We start from the raw sequence: 21,807 nt of genomic DNA, 5'->3' as shown, positions 1-21,807 counted from the left end.
CGCACCGGAAGGAGTTCATGCACATTCCACTCGTTCCATCTCTACTTCTGCGGCCTTCAAGTCTAGAGTTTCATTGGATGATATTTGTTCGGCAGCCACTTGGGCCTCATCTCATACCTTTATTAACCACTACAAACTGGGCGTGATTTCTAGAGGGAGAGCATCCTTTGGCTTTGCGGTGCTTCGCAATATCCTTCCATGATGGCCACCCAAGGTGCAGGTAGCTGGGGACTCTGTCCCACAGGTTGCTGACAAATGAACTCCCTACTTCAGATTAAGAAGTTATGTACTCACCATAACGTTCCTTCTGAGTAGGTAGCTTCATTTGTCTGCAACCATCCCCCCCTCCTTCCCCCTGACCTTCTTCGGATCTATTTTTAGTTGGATACCCGTTTTATGGGTATATATTGAGGGGCAAACTCGATCTGAGGTCATGGAGGGTTAGCAGGGGATTATGGGTGAGGGGAGGAGCTAGGAGCTCGGATCCATTAGCTTGAAACAAGTTGCCGGCTCGGATCCGATATCGGATCCAAGACCCACAGGTTGCAGACAAATGAAGCTACCTACTCAGATGGAATGATGTTCTTCATCCCACATTGCTGCAGTCCTAACACTTGGGTAGTCCGCTGTCCCAGTCGGCCCGAATACCAAAGTATATGGCTGACGTCGGTCAAGGCGCATTAGTCTGACGTCAGGACGTCAGGGTACAAATGCGCATGACCGACGTCATATCCTCAGTCTTTTTTGCCGCATGGTCCGATGCAGAAGCAGTTTTGCGAGTGCAGGTTGGCGTTCTGAAATTTTCTGAAGTCGGAGTTTCAGACCGAATCAAAGTTGGCTAAGTACCCCGTTGGGGAATATTTTGGTTTTTTCTTGCCTCAGTATTTAACCGGATGTCAGAAAAAGTGAATAACTGTATTTCTTGTGGGAAACAGATACCTCATAGGGATTACCATACCTTGTGTATACCTTGCTTAGGGCCTGAGCACGACGTTGTTGGATGTCGCTCTTGTGCTAGATTTAACAAGCGCACTATAAAGAGAAGATTAGACTGTGCCAGGTTAGTTTTTGGGAAGCGTAATTATAAAATGCCGTCGGATGCTCCGACGCCCGCTTCGTCTAAAAAGCGCAAGGACAAAGCAGCAAAGCCTAGGTTGGAAGAACCGTCTGTCCCGGACGTCGGTTCTTTAGAAGGCTCGGTGGAGCCGGAGGTTCTGCCAGAAGTTTCTTTGGTGTCTCAGGGAGGGACTTTACTGTTACAAGATGTGTCCTCTCAGGAGGTAGGCCAGGCTGAAGGGGCTTCTCAGGTGGCTGTTCTCCCCTCCCTTCCTAAGGTGGTTAGGCCCTCCCCTTCTGTTTCCAAGGCTTCTTTGAGAGGCAGGCCAGGTTTAACTTCAGTGGGTGTCTCTCCTAGTTCTTCAGGATCTTTGCCTAAGAAACATATGCTTAAAATGGCAGAAGATTTGATTACTATGATTAGAGGTTCTATGCCCCCTCCTGATAAGAGGCCTAGGGTGGAACCTGAGCTTGAGAGTTTTGAGCAGTGTTCGAGGCTTCTGAGTCTTGGCTGAAGACTTACAGGAGTATCCTCCTTATTCTGATTCTGATGTAGATGATTCTACTCCTTGGCTTCTCCTCCTGAGGATTTTTCTTTTCAGAGACTCTTCATTCCATGAGGGAGCATTTTAAATGGGAAGGTCAAGATTTCTCTGATTCCAGGAAGAGGCTTAGGGAATTTTGTTTTTACCCCAGCATAGGCCTTTAGCTATACCTCCTGTTCTGGATGTGGTGGAAGATGTTTTGCAGAGGCTTCCCTGAACCCTGATTCTTTGCCTCCTGCCCCAGTTAAACCGGATAGGTATTATAGGGTGCCTGAAGCTCATAAGTATCTTTTAAGAGTCCTAGGGCAGACCCAGAAACTGTTTCTCAGGGGCCTAAAGGTGTTAAGGCTTCTGTTGTTAAAAATCCTGTTCCTCCTGATAAAGAGGCAAGGGCTTTGGATAGATGGGGAAAGAAGGTGTATACTTCTTCCACTTTAGCCATGAGGGCTTTGAATTGCCAGTTCCACATGTTAAAATACCAAAATTATCTCCTTTCACAATTGAAGTCTAAGGTGGATGCTCTGGCGGAAGGTATTGAGTGTAAAGAGTTGCAGGATTTAGTTCATGTGTCTGAACAGGTGGGTAAGCATTCCTTGCAATGTGGTTTTGATGCTGTACAGGCCTCTTCGAGGGTGGCTGCCACTGGTTCTGTTCTTCGCAGGCACGCCTGGCTGAGGGATCAGAATTTAGCTGAGCATGTTAAGACAAGGATTTTGGATGCTCCGTTACAGTCTGATGTGTTGTTTGGTTCGCCTGTGGAAGCAGTTTTAAAGAAAATGGAGGACAAGGCTAAGTCTATGCAGACTGTTAAAGATTTTTTGCAGGTTCAGCCTCCGAAGTTTAGTAGAAATTGGCCTGCTAAGGGATGGACATATCCTTCTTATGATTCCCAGTCTAGGGGTAGGTCTAGACGTGGTAGGGGCAGAGCTCAAGGTTCTTTTAGGCCTAGAACAGGGAGTTCACCTGCTCAGTCTTCTGGTGAGGGCAGGGGTCAGCCCTTTCGTAAACTGGCCTTTTCAGCTGCCAGAGCTTTCTCGTCTGGCAGCACCTTTGGGAGGAAGGCTGGCACTTTTCAAAGAAAATTGGAGTTTAATTACCCAAGACAGATGGGTATTGGATATCATTCACCACGGTTACAGGTTTTATTTCCATACCTTGCCTCCTTTCAAAGGCATGCCAGACATTCCTCCTCTACAAAGAAAAGAGGCTCACAAGCAAATTTCTCTGTTACTCCAAATAGGGGCCATTCAGCCGGTTCCTGTGCCAGAAAGGGGCCTAGGATTTTATTCTCGCCTGTTCCTAGTACCAAAAAAGGGGAACACGTGGAGACCAATTTTGGATTTATCTATCCTCAACACTTATCTGGACATTCCCAAGTTCAAAATGTTGACGTTACAACAGCTTTTACCTCTGCTGGGCAAAGATCACTGGATGGTAACTTTAGATCTCAAGGAGGCTTACCTTCATGTGCCTATCAGACTAAGTTGCAGGAAGTATCTGCGTTTTCGGGCTGGGAATTTCCATTATCAGTTCTCTGCATTGCCCTTTGGCTTATCTACTGCGCCCAGAGTATTCACAAAAGTTCTGGCTCCAGTGATAGCTTACTTCAGGCTAAAAGGAATACAAATCTATCCTTACTTGGACGACTGCCTGATTCTGGCTCAAGAAAAGGAAGACCTTTTACAGCATTTGGAATATGTGATAGCAGTGCTAAGATGCCTGGGGTATTCTGTGAACGAAATAAAGTCCAGTCTAGTACCCTCTCAAGACATGTGCTTTCTGGGTGTGAGACTGAATACAGCAACAGATGGCCTTTTTAACCCCGGACAAACAAAAGAATCTTTCCCTTTACTTCCATCAACTATCTCTTCAGTCCGGGCTGACTGCAAGGACAGTCCTTCAAGCCTTAGGGTTCATGGCATCTTGTATTCTGGTGCTTCCCAATGCCAAACTGCATATGAGGAAGCTGCAATGGTATCTCAAAAATGTATGGACACAGCACTGCCAGGATTTGGACACTGTCATTCAAATAATTCCTTGCATTCAAAAGGAATTTTTGTGGTGGGCTCAGGAATATCACCTAAACAAGGGACTCTCTGTGACCCGGCCAGAGGCGAGTCAGATTCTAACGACAGATGCCTCAGACATAGCTTGGGGAGCTCATCTGAATGGAAAGTGGATACAAGACAAGTGGCCTGCCAGACTACAGCATCTACATATCAACATGAAGGAGATGTTAGCAGTCCAGTTTGCATTAATGGCTTTCAAGGAGTTACTTCTTCCAGGGCAGGTGTTGATTCTAACAGACAACACAACTGTCATGTGGTACATCAACAAACAAGGGGGAACACATTCTTATCCTCTATGCAGGCAAGCAATGATTTTGTGGGAGACTGCGCTCAGCTTGCAACTAACTCTTCAGGCAAGGTTTCTGCCGGGAGCACAGAACTCCTTAGCAGATGTGTTAAGCAGGCAAATCATGGATCCCCACGAGTGGAAACTGGATCTTCATGTATTTCGGAAATTGACAGTGTCATGGGGAACTCCAGACATAGATCTGTTCGCTTCTCCACTAAACCACCAGCTGCCAAAGTTTTGCACGGAAAGGTTTCATCACACAGCTTGGAAAGTGGATGCTCTTTCTTTCAGTTGGAAAAATCTTCATGTGTATGCCTTTCCACCTCTGCCTCTCCTCCCAAAGGTACTCCTAAAGGTCAGACAAGACAAGCCAAGGATGATTTTAATAGCTCCAGATTGGCCTCGGCAACACTGGTACCCATTACTGAGGAGTCTGGTAAGGAAGCCTCCATGGCCTTTACCTTTGATTCCACACCTACTGTCTCAGAGGGACGGTCATCTACTCAATGTCAAGCTTCACTCTCTTCATCTAACAGCCTGGCATATTCTGTTTTGAACCACAGCAGGTCTCAACTTCCTCAACAAGTTTTGAATGTGATTATGGAAGCCAGAAGACCTAGTACAAGGAAAGTGTACGCAGAAAATGGAAGAGATTTTTATTTTGGAGTGCAGCAAAGGATTTGGAGGTTTCTGAGCCTAATTTGAGTGTGGCTCTTCAATATCTTACTGAGTTATTGGACAAAGGTTTGTCTTTCTCTTCCATTAAGATTCATGCTGCAGCAATTTCAGCTCACTATGATTGTGACCCACCATTGTTTTCTCATCCTTTGTTCAAGCAATTTCTTAGAGGGGCAAAGAATATAAGACCCCCGTAGAGCTCCTACTCCTGCTTGGGATCTCAATTTTGTGTTGGAGAAACTTACTCTACAACCTTTTGAGCCTGCGGCTACTGCTGGAGTGAAATACTTGTCATGGTAGACTGCTTTTTTGTTGGCCATTTCTACTGTAAGAAGGGTTTCTGAATTGCAGGCCCTTATGGCGGTTGAGCCTTTTGATTTTCCATAAGGATAGGGTATCATTACGTACTAATCCTTCCTTTATGCCTAAGGTGGTTTCTAGTGTGGCTTTAAACCAAACTATTCATTTGCCTACTTTTTATGCAGATCCCCAAAATAAGGGGGAAAAGATTTTGCACACTTTAGATGTACACAGGCAGTTGCGTTATTATTTAAGCAGGACTAAGAATTTTAGGCAGTCTCAGCAGTTGTTTGTTTCTTTTGCTTTGAGTTCTCAGGGCAAGCCTGTGTCAAAACAAACTATTTCTAAGTGGATTGGGTTTTGCATTGCATTTTGTTATTCCCATCATGGCAAGGAGATTCCAGCTGGGATTAGGCCTCATTCCACTAGGGCTACTGTCACTTCAACAGCATTTCTAAGGGGGGTGGCAACTAAGGATATTTTGGAGGCAGCTACTTGGAGTTCAGTGCATACTTTCTCTAAGCATTACCACCTTCCTCTCTACTCTAAATCTAGGGCTGGTTTTGCCACGGCTATTTTGCAGGGCATGTTGACAGCTCCTGCTTCTTTATGATTTGCCAGCCTCCCTTACCTCTGCTTTGGGATTCTACCCAAGTGTTAGGACTGCAGCAATGTGGGATGAAGAACATAGTACAGTTTTGTACCTACCATAAATGTAGATGTTCAAGATCCACATTGCTGCAGTCCAATTTACCCTCCCTCCTTCCCTCTGTGTTTAGGGGTGGTTGTGTGGGTGGGGTTGTACTTTGTAAATTTGTATATATTGTACATATATTTGGTACAGGAGTGTTGGGTGTTTTTTGGTTTTGGCCTTATCTTTTTAGGGTCTTCTGACATCTGGGGCAAGAAAAGACTGAGGATATGACGTCGGTCATGCGCATTTGTACCCTGACGTCCTGACGTCAGACTAATGCGCCTTGACCGACGTCAGCCATATACTTTGGTATTCGGGCCGACTGGGACAGCGGACTACCCAAGTGTTAGGACTGCAGCAATGTGGATCTTCGAACATCTACATTTATGGTAGGTACAAAACTGTACTTTATGGTGAGTACATAACTTCTTATTTTGTCCAGTTCAAAGTTCTTGACCAGTTTGACCAGTTTGCAGTGCGTCAAGTGGATCCAGGACACACGTTCAGCTATCTTGACCGCAGTGGGTGTTGCCAGCAAAACTTGGTACGGTCCCTTCCACTTTGGAGAACTCCAATTTCTTTTCTTCACGACCTTCACCCAGATCCACGATCCCGGTTGTACTACTGCTTCCGATGGTCTGGTCTGTTCTTTATCTGAAACAGAATTTAACTGCAGAAGTTGTTTGTTATTCAGAAGTCTCCTCATATACTCTGCAAGTGAACTGTCAGCCTCCTGGTCTGCAGGCATGAGAGGTTTCCACTGAGGTATATAATATGCCCTCCCAAACAGTGTTTCAAAAGGAGTTAACCCCTTTGCATTTGAAACAGTAGTCATGCTCAACAGTGCCAGAGGCAGACAGTGCACCCAGTTCTTCTGTGTCTCACTAATCAATTTCCTAAGCTTATTTTTCAGAACCCCATTATGCCTCTCTACTAATCCTGCAGATTGGGGGTGGTATGCACAATGTTTTTTCAAGGAAATCCCGAAATAACGGCTCAATTGTTGTATGGTTTGATTTACAAAGTGTGTGCCATTGTCACTATAGATCTTTTCCGGTATGCCAAATCTAGGAATAATTTCTTTAACGAGGACTTTTGCAACAGTGGCTGCATCTGGATTTTTGGTCGGAAAAGCTTCCACCCATTTGGAAAACATATCTATAATGACAAGACAGTACTTTCTATTTTTGCATTTGTTTAGTTCTATGAAATCTATACAGATAGTATGGAACTGGTGGTGTAGGGAAACTCCCTTGTTTAGGCTTCAGTGCCCCCTGTGCATGATGCCTGTTACAAATATGGCATGCTGCACAAAAATTTTTTGTGTAGTTTGTAAATCCATACGTTGTAAATACTCGATTCACTAACTGTACCATCCCCCCTGTTGAGACATGACACTGCCCATGGCTCAACAAAGCTGCATATCTAAACAAGTTAGAAGGCAAAAGTGGTTTTCTTTCTTTGGAGATGTACAGTCCTTTCTCAAGAATTGCTCCTCGTTTTATCCATTTTTGTTTTTCTACATTTGTAGTAAGTGTCTGCATTGTTTTTAACATTTCTAAATCTAAATCTCAGAAGATTGTAATTCCTCACGAAAAGAAATACTTCTGAAGCTGAAGCTGCCTGCTTTGCAGCTGCATCAGCTCTCGCATTACCTTCTGGAAATCCTGTCCTGTTGTTTGGTATGAGCTACGCATTTACAAATAGCTACTTTCTGAGGTAACTGAATAGATTCTAACAAATCTAAAATAAATTGCGCATGATTAATCGATTTACCAGTAGATGTTATCATTCCTCTATTTTTCCACTGCTGCACAAAAACATGTACAGTAGAAAAAGCGTACTGGCTGTCAGTAAAAATGTTTACACATTTACCCTTTGCCAAGGTACATGCCCTTGTCAAAGCAATCAGTTCTGCTGCTTGTGCAGATAAGTTGTGTGGTAAAGACTTTGCTTCTAAAATCTCAGTATCAGAGACTACAGCATACCCTACTAGATTCTGTCCTGTAGGATCCAGCTGTGATGAATAGTAAGCTATGGGGCGTTGCTTGTTCCCATGTTGCTGTGTTAACACTGATGTCATATAGCCTTGCTTACAATCTACCGTTTGGAAAAATCGTTTATGATAGTTCGATAATCCTAAAACTAATGAAGATGCTATTAATTGCTTCAGTTTGCAGAAAGCTGATTCTGCGTCTGGTGTCCATTGTAGTAAATCTTGTGCTGCCATAGGCTTCTTGTATATTAAGTTGGTCAGTGGAGCAGACTCCAGGGCATAGTTTGGAATCCAACTCCGACAAAAATTGGTCGTACCTAGGAAGGACATCATTTCCTTCTTGGTAGTCGGTTTGGGTGCTTGTAAAATTGCTATTTTCCTGTCTTCATCTAATATTCTGCCTTCTTTGGATATTACATATCCCAGGTATTTAACCTGCTTTTTCCAAAGCTGTAATTTGCTTTTGTTTACTTTGTGTCCTTGAGTGGTTAGAAATTGTAATAACGCTATGGTATCTTCTCTGCATTCTTGCTGGGTGGGGGCTGCCAGCAGAATGTCATCTACATAAAGTAAAATCTGGCTGCCTTTCAGTGGGATAAATCCCACCAAGTTACTTGCCATTTCCTGTGCGAATATTATTGGGCTCTCACAATATCCCTGTGGTAATCGCATGTATGTATACCTTTTCCCCTGAAATGTGAATGCAAACCAATGTTGGCTGTCAGGTGTATCGGTATTGAGAAAAACACATTGCTAATATCTATCACAGAAAAATACTTCTGTTGAGGCTTTAAATCATTCAATAAGGTGTGTGGATCTGGCACCATAGGTGCTCTAGGTATAACTGCGTCATTTACAGCTTGTAAATCCTGGACCATACGCCATTCTCCCATTTGCTTTCCTAACAGGAAATAAGGGCGTATTACATGGCAAATCGGGAGATTCTATCAATACTCCCGTTTTAATCTTTTGTTCCCTGCGGTTTGCTTCCTCAAGCCACCTGTGTGCCTGAGGAACTCCCAATTGGCGTTGCTTTTTTACCTGACCTTTTGTGTCTGTTTTAAGTTGTTTGACAAGTTTGATAAGTGAAGGTTTGTCTAATTTGCCGTCAAATTTGTATTTATTAACCCATTTTGTATAGTACCTAACGTTATTGGCACGTTGTAATTGCATATATTTCGTGTCTTCAGTTAATGGCGGATCTCGGGGTCTTTTTGTGCACTTATTTCCCATGTTGTCTCAACTTAGTTAGAAATTGTTACGTAACCCTTTTTCACAGTTTATCTAGAATAACTGCCTACCTATCCTGTTTCCCTGATCTATGACAAGACAGCAATCTTTTTTTGTCCCTGATTTATACAAAATCTCCCTGACAAAAACAAATACTGTAACAAGTCCCAGATCTGAAACAGAGAAAAGGTAAATTCCTCCTTACCTGAGCCTCCGTGATTGGCCGTCTCACTGATGGAACCGTTGACTCGTCCTCCAATCGCAGATCAGAACCAGTGGCTGGCCTCTTTTGAACGACAATTCAGTCGGAGGTCTTTCAGTGCAGAAGAACTGATGTGGCCTCTTCCCCGTACAGTTTCATGCCACTGGGCCCATCTGACCTGAGCTAGAGCGAGAGTTTCCGGTCCGAAGGACCAATCTGTCAAAGGAAAAATAAACTTCAAAAAGATCAACGCACGGCAGGTTCAGGTTAAGGCACTTTAATCTTACAGCAAGGAGACAAAAACGTGCTAATACAGAGTTTGTCTAACTAAAATCAGGAAGTAAGGTCATCTTTATACATTTTCTAACAAGACATTGCCTATCAAGCTGACGTAACAGATCACAAGTTTTAACATCATTACTTTATAGCAGCTGTTTGTCCATGATTTTCTGCTTGCACTATCAATTTTATGAAAAACTTCCTAAGAAAAACAACGTGGCTTTGGTGACCACCGGTTAGATACAGCTTCCCACTATGTTATGTTACTATTCAAGGTACTATAGCTAATTCGAGCACAACGCAAGTACAGATTCTTCAAGCAGTCTTTTATTTCATGTATCTCTTCTTTTCCGCAGCTGTGCATGTCCTCATAACACGAACAGAGCTGATTGTTCATATTCAATCATATTATAGAAAACAGTATTGTTCTTTTCATACACTATTCATTCATTTTCCTGACCTAGCAGATAATCACCTGCTTCTCAGTACATTTCCAAAAGTGACCCGACACTTGCAGCAGCTGGAGAGGCCACAAAAGTTCCTCACCAAAAGGATAAAGGGTCTCAAACATCTGTCCTATGCTGCCCGACTGAAAGAACTCCAGCTCTATTCAGTCGCCACGCTTGCTCAGAGGTGACCTTTGCCTAACATACAAGGCCATGTCAAACCCAGATTTGATGAATATGCTTCACCTCAAAAAATCTAGATCCATCAGAGCCACAAGGGCGGGAGACTTAAACCTCGACACGGCTATTAATAGGACGTGCTGGAGGGATAGATTCATCACCCAAAGACTCCCTATGCTGTGGAATAAAATCCCGGTATATGTGAGGCAGAGCACCTCGCTGGCCTTGTTCAAGAGAAATCTTGACCAATGGATGGGAGATCGCAGATATACCCCAGGGATTACCTCAGTGTCACTGCTCAACAGAGGCACAGCAAAATAATGGGTAGAGTTCCCCATACTAAAGGGGTGGCGTAAGCCACAAAACTATGGGCTAGGCTTGTAAATGCCCTCGGGCAGATAGCCTAGTATGAACCTATGAACCTATGAACCTATAAACATGAATTTTGCTGTGCTAGCAAATACTAGGTTAGGGTGCATCTTGCAGTTTCAGAAAGCATACTGTGGTTTGAAAAATCATCTTATAATTTCATACAGAATTAAGCTGTACATAAAATACAATGAAATGTGTTAACTCTTTTAGCTTCTAATAAGCGCTAAACATATATATTAATACATATTTCTCTAACAGTAACATAAAATCTATGTACTGCAGAAGCAGCAGCAGGAGCAGTGGGTTAAAGGAACACCTAAAGAAACAAGGAAGATTAACAGCTGGTAAAAATCAGTTGGCTCATTCATCTGACTGTTTCCTTGTCTTGCAAAGAAGAATTTGATCATATTAGTCAACAGCCAGTGTTTTGGACAATAAAGTGATGCTTCTGTTTCTCTCTGCTTTCTTAAATTTCCTGTTTTTGAACCCACTTCCACTCCTTTCTTGTAAGTAGTAATTGTTTCCCAAAGTACATCCATGTCTCCCTAACCCTTCAGTCTATGTTTTTAGGTCATCTGATTCCTCATAGGCCTGTTTTCCATTTTTTTTGCCTTCTGTCACATTATGTTCAGAATCTCTAATTTTTGTTCCTTTGTGCCTAACCATGCTAAATTATATTTTGACCATTCCTCTGACGTCATTCATCATCTTTAACTACTAATACATTTTTGTACTTACACTGTTACAGATCATTTTGTTGCCATTCAAGACTTGTTTTTTCTTCTAGGCCCTCTGCAGAGTTGGTTATATATGTTTATTTTATTTTACAATTGTATATCAGGGTATCTGTACATTATTTTTATTTTGCTCTCATCATGGTGGTGCTGTGGTAACATTATCGCCTTACAGTAAGATGTCCTGTTCGATTCTCAGCTAGAGCGTCTTCTGTTTGGAGACGTGCGTGAATGGGCGTACCTTCGTTGAAGGTTGTGCATCAGGGCCAGTAACTCGGCACGTAAAAATCTACTGCCAATCATTAGCTGACCGGAGTTCCGCTGTGGCGACCCGTAACCAGGAAAAGCCAAAAGAGACAACAACAACAACTCTCAACCATTTCCAGGTACAGCCCAGGTGAATAAATTCACAAAAGCACAATAAAAATAGCTTTTTTCAGCACATATTTGCAGGCGTACATACAAAAAATATTTACAATCTGACTGTTTTTTAAGTTTTTGAACAGAATTAAGAATGAAGTATTTGAATTATAAAGTGAAAGTTGAGGCAGAGAGAGATTAGGTAATGAGGACATTAATGTCAGTTATCTGTGTGTATCCATATCTTAACAAAAATGAGTCAATAAATGTTTCTGCACTAACCATTTCATACCCCATAAATGCAGTCAGCAGTGCATGCCCAGAAAGCTGCATTTTAATACTTTATGTAAAGATTTAATCTTTCTAGTAGTTTGTAATGTGTGTGTGTACAGCTTGTAGCATTTATCTGACCAGAGCCTTAGCAGCATTAAAATAAGTACCTGATTTTTAACCTATAAATATTTTTCTGTTGTGTTAACCAATGCCGCTCACCTGATGGGGGATGCTAGATCCAAGTGTCTGACCGAAACTGTTGATAACTTATTTTAGAGATGTTAATTTATTATTCTTGTGTATTTTCCATGTCAATAAGTATATGAGATATCATCACAGTGCCCAAACTTCTTTGTTTGCTAATGATCTGTGAAAAGATTTTTGTGTCTACTTTATACGAAACTACAGCGATCAGACTGGTTTTAACAGTTTGTGCTTTTGTTGTTTTCCAGAGCTGGAGTTTGAGTGGAATGGATGAGACACTAACTGAAGAGCTTCCAGCATTCAGCCTTACCCCTCTGGAGTACATCACTAATGTAAGGATCTCTGCTCTTTAACTGCCTCAGTCTTAATAACAGTAAATGTGTTACTGTATGCCAGTACAGTTTTGCATGCATTAGGAGTAAGTATTATAAAAAACAGACAAGTGTATTATTTTAAATTTATAAACATATATGGAAACTTTAGTAAATCATGTTGACAGTTTTATTTTTGAAGGATGTTTCCCACAGAGTAAAGATGGCATAAAAATGAATGTCCATAATAGTACAAGGTACTACAGGGAAGACAAGTTAATGTTAGTGGCTGTTCTTTTGCATTCATAATTTGCTGTAAGAAACTAGTTTTAAAGCCTCCTAGAACTTAAGCTTTTCAGCATCTAAACAATAAATAGTATTCTTGTTGTAGTCAAAAGTCTGTAGAAAATGCTTCCCAGACTGGGAAGTAAAGTCTACCTGCTCCATGGGAACTGAGATGGTGATCCAGTTCATGTGCTGTTTTTTCTGATTAGAGTCAAGCCTTTCTTTCATTTTCCGCATAGCTCTTGGTGAAACCAAGCTCGCCTTAAGGATGCATTTGCATTACTTCTTTGGCCTGAAACAAGGGCTAAGTGAAGACAGTTACATTGATAGCAGCTTTAACAAGTAGGACTGTTCATCCTATCTGCTCCACTTCTTCAAAGTGTTACAGTCCTGACTTGTTATATTTAGAGAGATGGTGGGAGGCATAGGGGGATCCCACCCTTCAGACAACTCAATTATGTGCCACTTGAAACAGAGTAATATTGACAGGTTGTCCTACTTAACAAATGTGCTCTCTGTTACGGACCTAAACCAAGGGTTGCCATTGCTAAGGAAGTTTGTATTCCTACATGGGACTGCTCTGTTCACTTTTGCATTGTTATTACTGCTTAGTCCTTCAGCTAGTTGCAGTAGCCTGCACGGTTTGCCCTTCAAATCCCCCATGCCCTCCTCACAAGTTTCACAGCATCATCATGCCTCAAGTCCATTGGCTGCCTTTTGTGTCTAACAAGTTACTGCATCTTTTGCTTTATTTATAAGATACTTGGTGTGAGCTGTCTTTTCTCATTTTTTATTTAATAATTCAAAACTTTTTTCATCTTCCAGGTTTCTTGCTCCTGTCTTGTGCATGTTATGCACTGTTGACCTCCCCCTGCTGTCGAAGGGCTCCATGCAACTCTGAGTTTGCAAAAAAATGTAAAAATCATCCCTGTTTGTAAAGGAAATATAAATATTGCTGTTACTCAGATTATATTTTTGTAGTTTTTATATGCTGTTGGTACGATAAAAATTCTAGTATAACCAGTGTAGAAATAAAAAAAAAATATCTGCAACCAGATTCTAAAGTATATTAATAAATATAAACTAAAAAAAAAAAAAAACAGTACTGGAAGGATGCAAATGCTACAAGTCATAACACAACCAAAAGCTACAAACACTTGAAAACAAGACTGGTGCAGTATATTACTTTAGTACTTTTGTTCTTTATTAGCTAGAACTTCTTCAGAACACACTACAATCTCTACAAGATGTGTTTAAATAACAAAAACATGTGACATGATAAATCAGGTGATTTTTACGTAAATATAACTACATAAATTTAACATTTGTAAATAAATCAATAAATATTAAAAATCAAATAGCCAACAAAAGCGACAAGGAAACGCAGAACAAACGCCCGTTCAGTATAAATAAATAAAACGTCCACTGTACAAGCAAAATACTGAAAGGATGAACACGGCAGCATAAACTGAATGAAAAAACAAAAACATTTTTAATGCATAAACCACGGTAAGCGCTTTCACATAAAAATGCTTCCTCAGACCTTTTAACACAAACCAAAAGGATATAAATATATACAATGCACAAATTCAAATAAATCAGTGACTATTCATCTCTAATTAATTATTTGATTATCTAAGATTATTTAAAAAGGCAATACATACAAACATCCTGAAACAAAAATCTATAAAAAATATAAAGACTATAAAAACAGGATACAAAACACAGATATTTCATTCCAAGTATACTCTGTGATAACATATAAAATGTATAAACTATAAGAAACATAAATATATATATATATATATATATATATATTAAATAACATATATATAATATATATATATATATATATATATATATATATATCATTTAAACAACCTCCTTTTTCTCAAAAGGGGTTTAATGGAAGCACGTTCATTAAGCTCATGGCCTCTGTCAGCTCTAAAAATAATCATCCAGTTGTTTCCCTTAAACTCAGTGTGATTACAAACATTACCCATCCGTATATTGGGCATAACAAGATCAATAACTCTAAAAACAAACTGATGCAGTTCCCCAAAAGCCCTCACATGTTTAGAAAGGGCATTAGTAGTAACACCCTTCCTAATACTATAAATATGTTCTCTGATCCTGTCACGAAGACAGCGATTAGTTTTCCCCACATAAAATGACATACAAAGGGTACACTGGGCAAGGTAAACCACATTAGTAGTCATACAAAAAAATGCTTGTGGGCATAGCGCTCATCTGTACAGATTTTTGCCTCATATTCTTGGTCTGTCCCTCATAAAATTTTGGTTTTCTGAAAAATCACTAGCGAATCAGTCAGGATTAAAGTCAGAAAATAATGACAAATGTTTGAGTTACAGACTTCATACTCTTCAGAAAATTCATGCTAATGCAAAATCTGTTATTCTACCAACTTTCTAAGTTTGTAAGAGCAATATTTAAAAACTGTCCCTGTTTTGGGGCCTTTGTTCCTCCATTATGTATGGCTTTGTCCCAATTTCTTGATCTTAGAGTTTGAGAGGTATGCTTGGGGGCTTGTTCTGGATCTTTCTTTCCTAAACCTGTTTGTGATAGTGCCCAAATTGAAAATTGTTTCTTTACAGCCTGTTACCTCCTCTTCCTTTTTCAAGTTTCCTGATGACACTAGACTTAAAATATGCTTATCACATCCCTTTTCATCCAGCTGTCAGATGTTTCTAGTTTTGTGTGCCTGGATCACATTATTAGATGTTCTTACATTCACTGTTTCAGTATTCTTAACCTATGGGATTCCCTGCAGTGGAAGCCCGATGTCAACCAGTATACCAAAGCCTACTGATGCTGAACATCACATGTATGTTCCTCACATAGCATATGGCATAGAGGTGATGTCCAGACGTACATCCTCAGAACTTTTCTGCTGCAAGTCCAAACGCGTCTCCAGATCATCGGTATGAACACCTATGTCGTTTCTGCCAGTTTGAAAGTATATTTCATTCACTCATTGAATGCCCTCTCTTTTTCTTGGAAGGGGTGTTTCTTTATGCATTTTCTCCCCTTCCTCTCATTCCAAAAGTCCTGTTCAGAATTCAACAGGACACTCCCAAAATCTTGTTGGTGACTCCCTTTTGGCTGAGACAGCATTGTTTCCCTCTTCTGCATTTAGCCAAGGGCAATCATCGCAAGTTACCTCGCAGGGTGGATCTGCTCACACAAGACAAAGGAGCTGTCTTCCATCCCCACCTGTCCACTCTTCAACTGACTCTGTGTTAGGATTTTGATTCCTCATTGACAACTTTTTTTGAGGATGTGTTGCTGGTCCTGCAGAAATCCTTCTTATCCAAATGGAAGAGGTTTTCTGTTTGGTGTCTTTCTCGTAACCTGGACCCACTTACTGTGGATGTTCCTTTGGTTCTTTCTCTTTTGTGAGAGTTGCTCAATGCTGGTTTGGCCTATCCTTCTATTAAGGACCACTTTTTTAGGTATCTCTGCTTGTCTGCCTTGATCTCCTCTTTTAGCTTCTGGATTTGAGGCTAAACAATTTCTTAAAGGTGTCCTTAATATTAGACCTCCCAGAAAGCCTGTTTCTCCTCAACCTCTCTATAACAAAATAAAGTTCCCAGGGAGGAGAAACAGGCTTTCTGGGAGGTCTTTGAGCCTGTTGTTTCAGCTTCCTTGCAGCATTGTTCTTGGAAAGACCATCCTTTTGTTAGCTCTTACTTCTACCAGACGGATGTCTGAGCTTCAAGCCCTTATGGCTTGCCCTTCTTTTTTGATATTTCATAAGGACAGTATGTCCTTGGGTACTAATCTTCCTTTTATGCCCAAGGTGGTTAATGAGTTGTCACTTAATCAGTTTACTCATTTGCCTACTTTTTTCCCCTTTCCACAATTTGCCAGTGATAGGGTGCTGCATACTTTGGATGTGCATAGACAACTCGGATTTTATTTGGATAAGACTAAGGCTATTAGAAATCTGATCATTTGTTTTCTTTTCATCATAGGTCCTAAGGATTAGCTGTATCCAAGCAAATTATTTCTTCTTGGATTTCAAAGGCTATTTCTTTTTGTTATACTTTTCATAGTAAGAGCCTTCGTTCTTCTATAAAGGCTCTTTCTGCGAGAGCTGTGGCTTCTTCTGGTACTTTCCTCAAGGACTTGGACACTAATTCTATTCTTGAAGCAGTTAACTGGACTTCTGTTTATGCTTTTACCAAGGACTACAAGTTGGATGGTATCTCCAGAGCTAGAGCTGACTTTGCTAGGGCCATTCTTCATGGCTTCCTAGATAGCTGTACTCCTTCTTCCTCCTCCCAAGTTTCTTCTTGCACTTTGGCACTCTCTCGTAGGTTAAGAATACTGCAACAGTAAATGTAAGGATATAGTACAGTTGTGTAAAGTCTTACCATAACAGTAGATGTTCTTACATTCACTGTTGCAGTATTCAATACATTGGTATCTGAAATCTCTCTCTGGTCCCAGCATCAACACCCTTTATCTTTTCAAATCTCAGTACTGGGGTTTGTCAGAATGGAAATCTTTAAATATAGGTGTTCCCTTCTCTGTTCTTCCTCCAAAGAAGTCCATCACCACAAACCTTTCAGACTTTTGCTTTGGAAGTAGTTTGAGGAGGGATAAAAGTGCAGAGGATGGCGGGACACCAAGGAAAGATGCAAGCACATAAATATCAAGGAGATGCGTGCCTTGATCAAGGCAGTCAACTGAACCATCTTTGGTCCCCAGGCCCTCTTCAAGTGGTTACAGACAATACTAGAGTCATGTGGTACATCAGCAAGCAAAGAGGGGCCAGATCATATCCCCTTTTCAGGGTAGCCATCTTAGCTTAGAATATAGCTTCACAACACAATCTCACCCTACAGGCATCCTACATTCCGTCGGAGCAAAATTGTGTGGCAGAAAAACTGAGCAGGACCAGGGTGGACTCCTCCAAAGGGATCATAGGAATTTATTAGGCTGTTAGCCCTGAGGCCCTTATAAACCTAGCCAAGGGTTTAGCTCATGTTTAGACAAGTCAGCACCCAAAGCCCCTGTCCAGCAGGGACACACAGGGGTGTATTTTCTGTTTCCCATCCAGTTATCCAGGTTGTGCTTAAAAAGGGATAATGAGGCACTCTGCTTGACGTGGAGAGTCTGTTCCGCAAATGGAGAAATAAAATTAATGAAGATGAAACAAAGTATATAGCTATAGACTATGTATCCACATATGAACTGGTTCAGCAATACCCCATTTATGGAGACATGAGAAAATGAAGTATTTAGGAGTATAGATTAAAAAGGATTCATTTATGGTAGCTAAACTATGTGGGAAGAGACTAAAAAGATATATTACAAGAGCTTCAATTTTCTCACTTTTTGTCTATGGATATGGATAGCAAGATGCAAGCAGTAAAAATGTTTTTAGTCCCTATATTCATAGATTGTTACCAGGCTAACAAAGTAGGGGGAACCTTTGTAAACCTAGCCAAGTTTCCCAAAAAGAAAAATTATGCCCTGTATCCAAGCATGACATTGACAGACAAGCACTTATAAGCTAAGCTTTATTATTATACACTGGTCAGGCATATTTTTATGAACCAGAGTAGATGATGAGGATAGTAATGGATTGCAGGCTAGTGATTACCTTCCCCATCAGAGTTTAATATCAGAGTATAGATAGAGAAAAGGATAGAGAAATCTTAAGTGAAAGGCCTGCATTGGTTGTGTTTTTAATTTAATCAAGAACAGAAGCTGCTGTTAAACAGGGATAATTAGTAGGGCATGTAAAACATTGCACAATAACTACAGAAATTAATCAGAAGAGATCAGAAAAATTTGGGAAGAGAGATTATATATGCAATTCGGAAAGGAACAATGGGAAGACATATGTATGGCTCCTAAATATGCAACACAATCTAGAATGTTTAGGATTTTTGCTTGAAAGTATTTGCACAGATACTTTTATACCCCAAGCAGACTCCACCAAGAAGTTTTCCTCAGGTAGATGGCAAATGTTGGAACTGTGATGGAGAAGAAAGAGGTAACTGGGAGCGTATGTTTTGGGAGTGTAATGAGTTATCAGAATTTTAAAAAATCCCTACAGAGTGCTTTGTCAGGAATGCCAAGCAAGCAAATGGCTGTGACTAAGAAAATGATTTTTTGAGCTGGGTACAGGATCTGAATTGCCTAGACTTAGTAAGGACTTGTTAAGTTTAATTCTGGTGGCTGCCAAAAAAAGCAATTACTAGAAAATGGAAGTCATAATCTAAACCAACTATAACTGAAGTAGTGAATATTGTAACAGAGATAAAAGAACAGGAAGTTGGATTTTTAGAAAAGGGTAGGAGTAAATTACATAAAAAAGGAAATTGTGGGAACAATACATGCAGAAAAAAATGTTTTGGAGGAGGAATGAGGTTTAAGCGAAGGCAGGAACTGAATAATGTAATGTTGGTTGGATTATATGATAGATAACAACAAATGTGAATTATAATGTTTGTAAATGTGAACTTGTTAATATGGTTTGCTTACTTTTATATAAATGTAAGATTTCCTATGCCGCAAGTGACAATTGAATAAAGGTGTTTAAAACAAACAAAAAAGGGGTGTCTGATACACCCTGATGTCATTCATCTTCAATCACATCCCTGGATGAATTCCTTTTAGCACCTGTTTGCTGAGGATGTGCAGCAGATAATAATTGAGGCAAGAAAGCCTGCTACTAGAAAATCACATATTAGTAAATGGAAAAGGTTTTCTAGTTGGTGCCAACAACATAACCAACAACCATTCTGGCTAGTTGTTCTGGTTTTACAATGTTTGTGTGAGTTACTATGGCCTATTCTTCTGTCAAGATTCGTTTATTGACCATTTCAGCATATCTGCCCATGAATCCTCCTCTTTCAATGCAATTTCATGTCAAAATGTTCTTCATATAGGTTTTGTATAAGTGGCCTCCAAGAAAACTTGTGGCACCTCCTTGTGATCTTAATTTGTGTTAGAGAAGCAAATGCTCAATTTGAATCGATAATCTGGCTGAATTGGGGTTCTTAACATGTAACATAGTTTTACTGACTGCTCTGACCTCTGCAAGAAGGGTTTCAGTGTTGCAAGCTCTTATTGCGAGTCCAACCTTATCTTATTTTCCATAGGGCTAGGGTTTCTTTGAGAACTAATCCTTTTTATGCCTAACATGATATCAGAGCTTACTTTAAGCCAAACTATCCATCTCCTCATTTTTCTTTCCTGAACCTAAAAATGAGGAAGAAAGAATACTCCATACATTGGATGTCCTCAGACAACTCAGATACTGTCTTGCCAGAGTGAAATCTTTCAGAATTTTGAATCAATTGTTTATTTCTTTTGAAGGTAAGATATGTCAAAATAGACTATTTCCAAATGGTTGCCTAAAGTTCTATTACCTTTTGTTGTACTCGATATAACAAAACTCTACCAGGCGGGGTCAAGACTCACTCTACCAGGGCCTTGGCTTCATCTCTGGCTTTTTGGAAAGGGTTGGATTCTAGAAGTATTCTAGAAGCTGCTACTTGGTCCTCTCTACATACTTTTACAAACCACTAATAGCTCGATTCCTTCTCTAGATCCAGATCAAGCCTTGTAAAGACCTTTCTCTAGGGGCTCCTGTGCTGTTCTTCTTATACCTCCCAAATATATTTAGCTAAGGTACTCTACCTATATAATTAAAGCCACCGCAGCAGTGATCAGTATGATAGAGGAAGTACATTTGTGTAAGTTGAACTTAACAAAACAGTGGATGTTTGAATAATCACTGCTGCAGCAGCTGATTCCTCCCTCTGTCTCCCTTGTTTTTAGGTGTGTTTTTTTTTACATCAGGGTGTGGATATTTATTTTTTTGTTGCTTGTGCATTATCCTTTCAGGGTTCAGCTTCTCTCTCTCTACTTGCATGAAAGCTGTGAAGGGCTTTGTGTCCAAACTTGTCTTTTAATTAGCTCAGCTTGAGCTGCTTGAGAGTTTGGGGGTATGGAAGGTGTCTTGATGCTTTGGATGCTGGCCGGTTGTTATATCCTTGGCAGGATGTAACTCATGTAGCTAAGGCAGCAGTGATCATTCGAACATCTACTGTTATGGTAAGTTCACCTTACACAGCTGTACTTTCTTAATGTAGAGGTAAGATGAGCCATTTCCATTAATGTCCTTATCCTTAGATTTAGGTGTGTCTGACCTGCTGCTTTATTAAATTCATCCACAACACTGTACTACTATAGATTTCTGAAAACAAAATGATGTCTTATTCACTTATGACATAATAGGGAATATCACTAACAACACACAAAGCTAAGTTGCCTCTTTTGACATCTTCAGCCTGTCTGTGCAACTAGGAAAGCACCTTTCGTACTAGACCCCTATTTAATCTAGTCATAGCCTTTTTTCAGAAGTTGCAGCCATCAGGTGGATTGCTGTTATTGAAGATATCAGAAAGTTTAGCAGTCTCCACAGTTCTGAAAACAGCTCGTGCCGTTAGCTAGAGACATATATATATATATATATATATATATATATATATGGTTCCACTTCATATCATCGAATTATCATTTCATCAAATTGCAAATCGTCGAAAACTCATTTCATCGAAAACTCTTATCATCGAATCTCAAATCATTGAAAACTATGAAGCAGTTACAAATAACATTCCACAAAGTTTTTACTACATTTATGCAGGGGGGCAAGCCCCCCTGCACCCCCCGTAAATAAATATATCAACTCCAAGGTCGCACTACAGTGGGGGGGAAAAGGTAATTTCCTAACCCCACTGTAGTGCGACCTTGGAGTTTTGGTATATTTAATTATGGGGGTGTGGGGGATGCAGGGGGGCTTGCCCCCCTGCATAAACATAGTAAACAGTGTCTGGGATGTTATTTTTAGTTGCTTTATAGTTTTCAATGATTTGAGATTCGATTGAGTTTTCGACGATTTGGTCTCGATTTGCAATTCGATGAAATGATAATTCGATGATGTGAAATGGAACCATATATATATATATATATATATATATATATATATATATATATATATATATATATATACACACACACACACACACAGTGATGTCAGTGATCATGATAGATGCACATTTCCTTTTCAAAACGTTAGCATTACTAGGCTAATTCTTACCAGGCAAAAATATTTTACATTTCTAACTGCTCCCATCTGATGTATGTTCATTCTTCATCAAACCTGTTAGTTTTGGTTCTGGCTTCGGAACCGACTATGCCTTTTATAAGCTAAAGGATGCAAGCTCCTCCTATCCTACCCATACTGCCTCGCATCCCCCAG

The 21,807-nt window shown here is 40.3% G+C and overlaps 1 protein-coding gene across 2 annotated transcripts in view; it reads left to right on the top strand.

Moving 5' to 3' along the window:
• Positions 1-21,807, top strand: part of COG7 (component of oligomeric golgi complex 7) — a 4,201,489-nt gene that overhangs the window by 3,475,828 nt on the left and 703,854 nt on the right. For both annotated transcript variants that reach the window (XM_044089821.1, XM_044089822.1), the window contains exon 14: positions 12,156-12,239. In XM_044089821.1, coding sequence (XP_043945756.1) covers positions 12,156-12,239 — 84 coding nt within the window. The remainder of the gene's footprint in view (positions 1-12,155; positions 12,240-21,807) is intronic.

Source organism: Protopterus annectens, chromosome 12.part0, assembly GCF_019279795.1.
Source record: "Protopterus annectens isolate FY-2018-M chromosome 12.part0, PAN1.0, whole genome shotgun sequence".
NCBI classification, from domain to species: Eukaryota; Metazoa; Chordata; order Ceratodontiformes; family Protopteridae; genus Protopterus; species Protopterus annectens.
The sequence above is the reverse complement of the archived record's forward strand: the minus strand, read 5'-3'. Positions and strand labels throughout refer to the sequence as shown.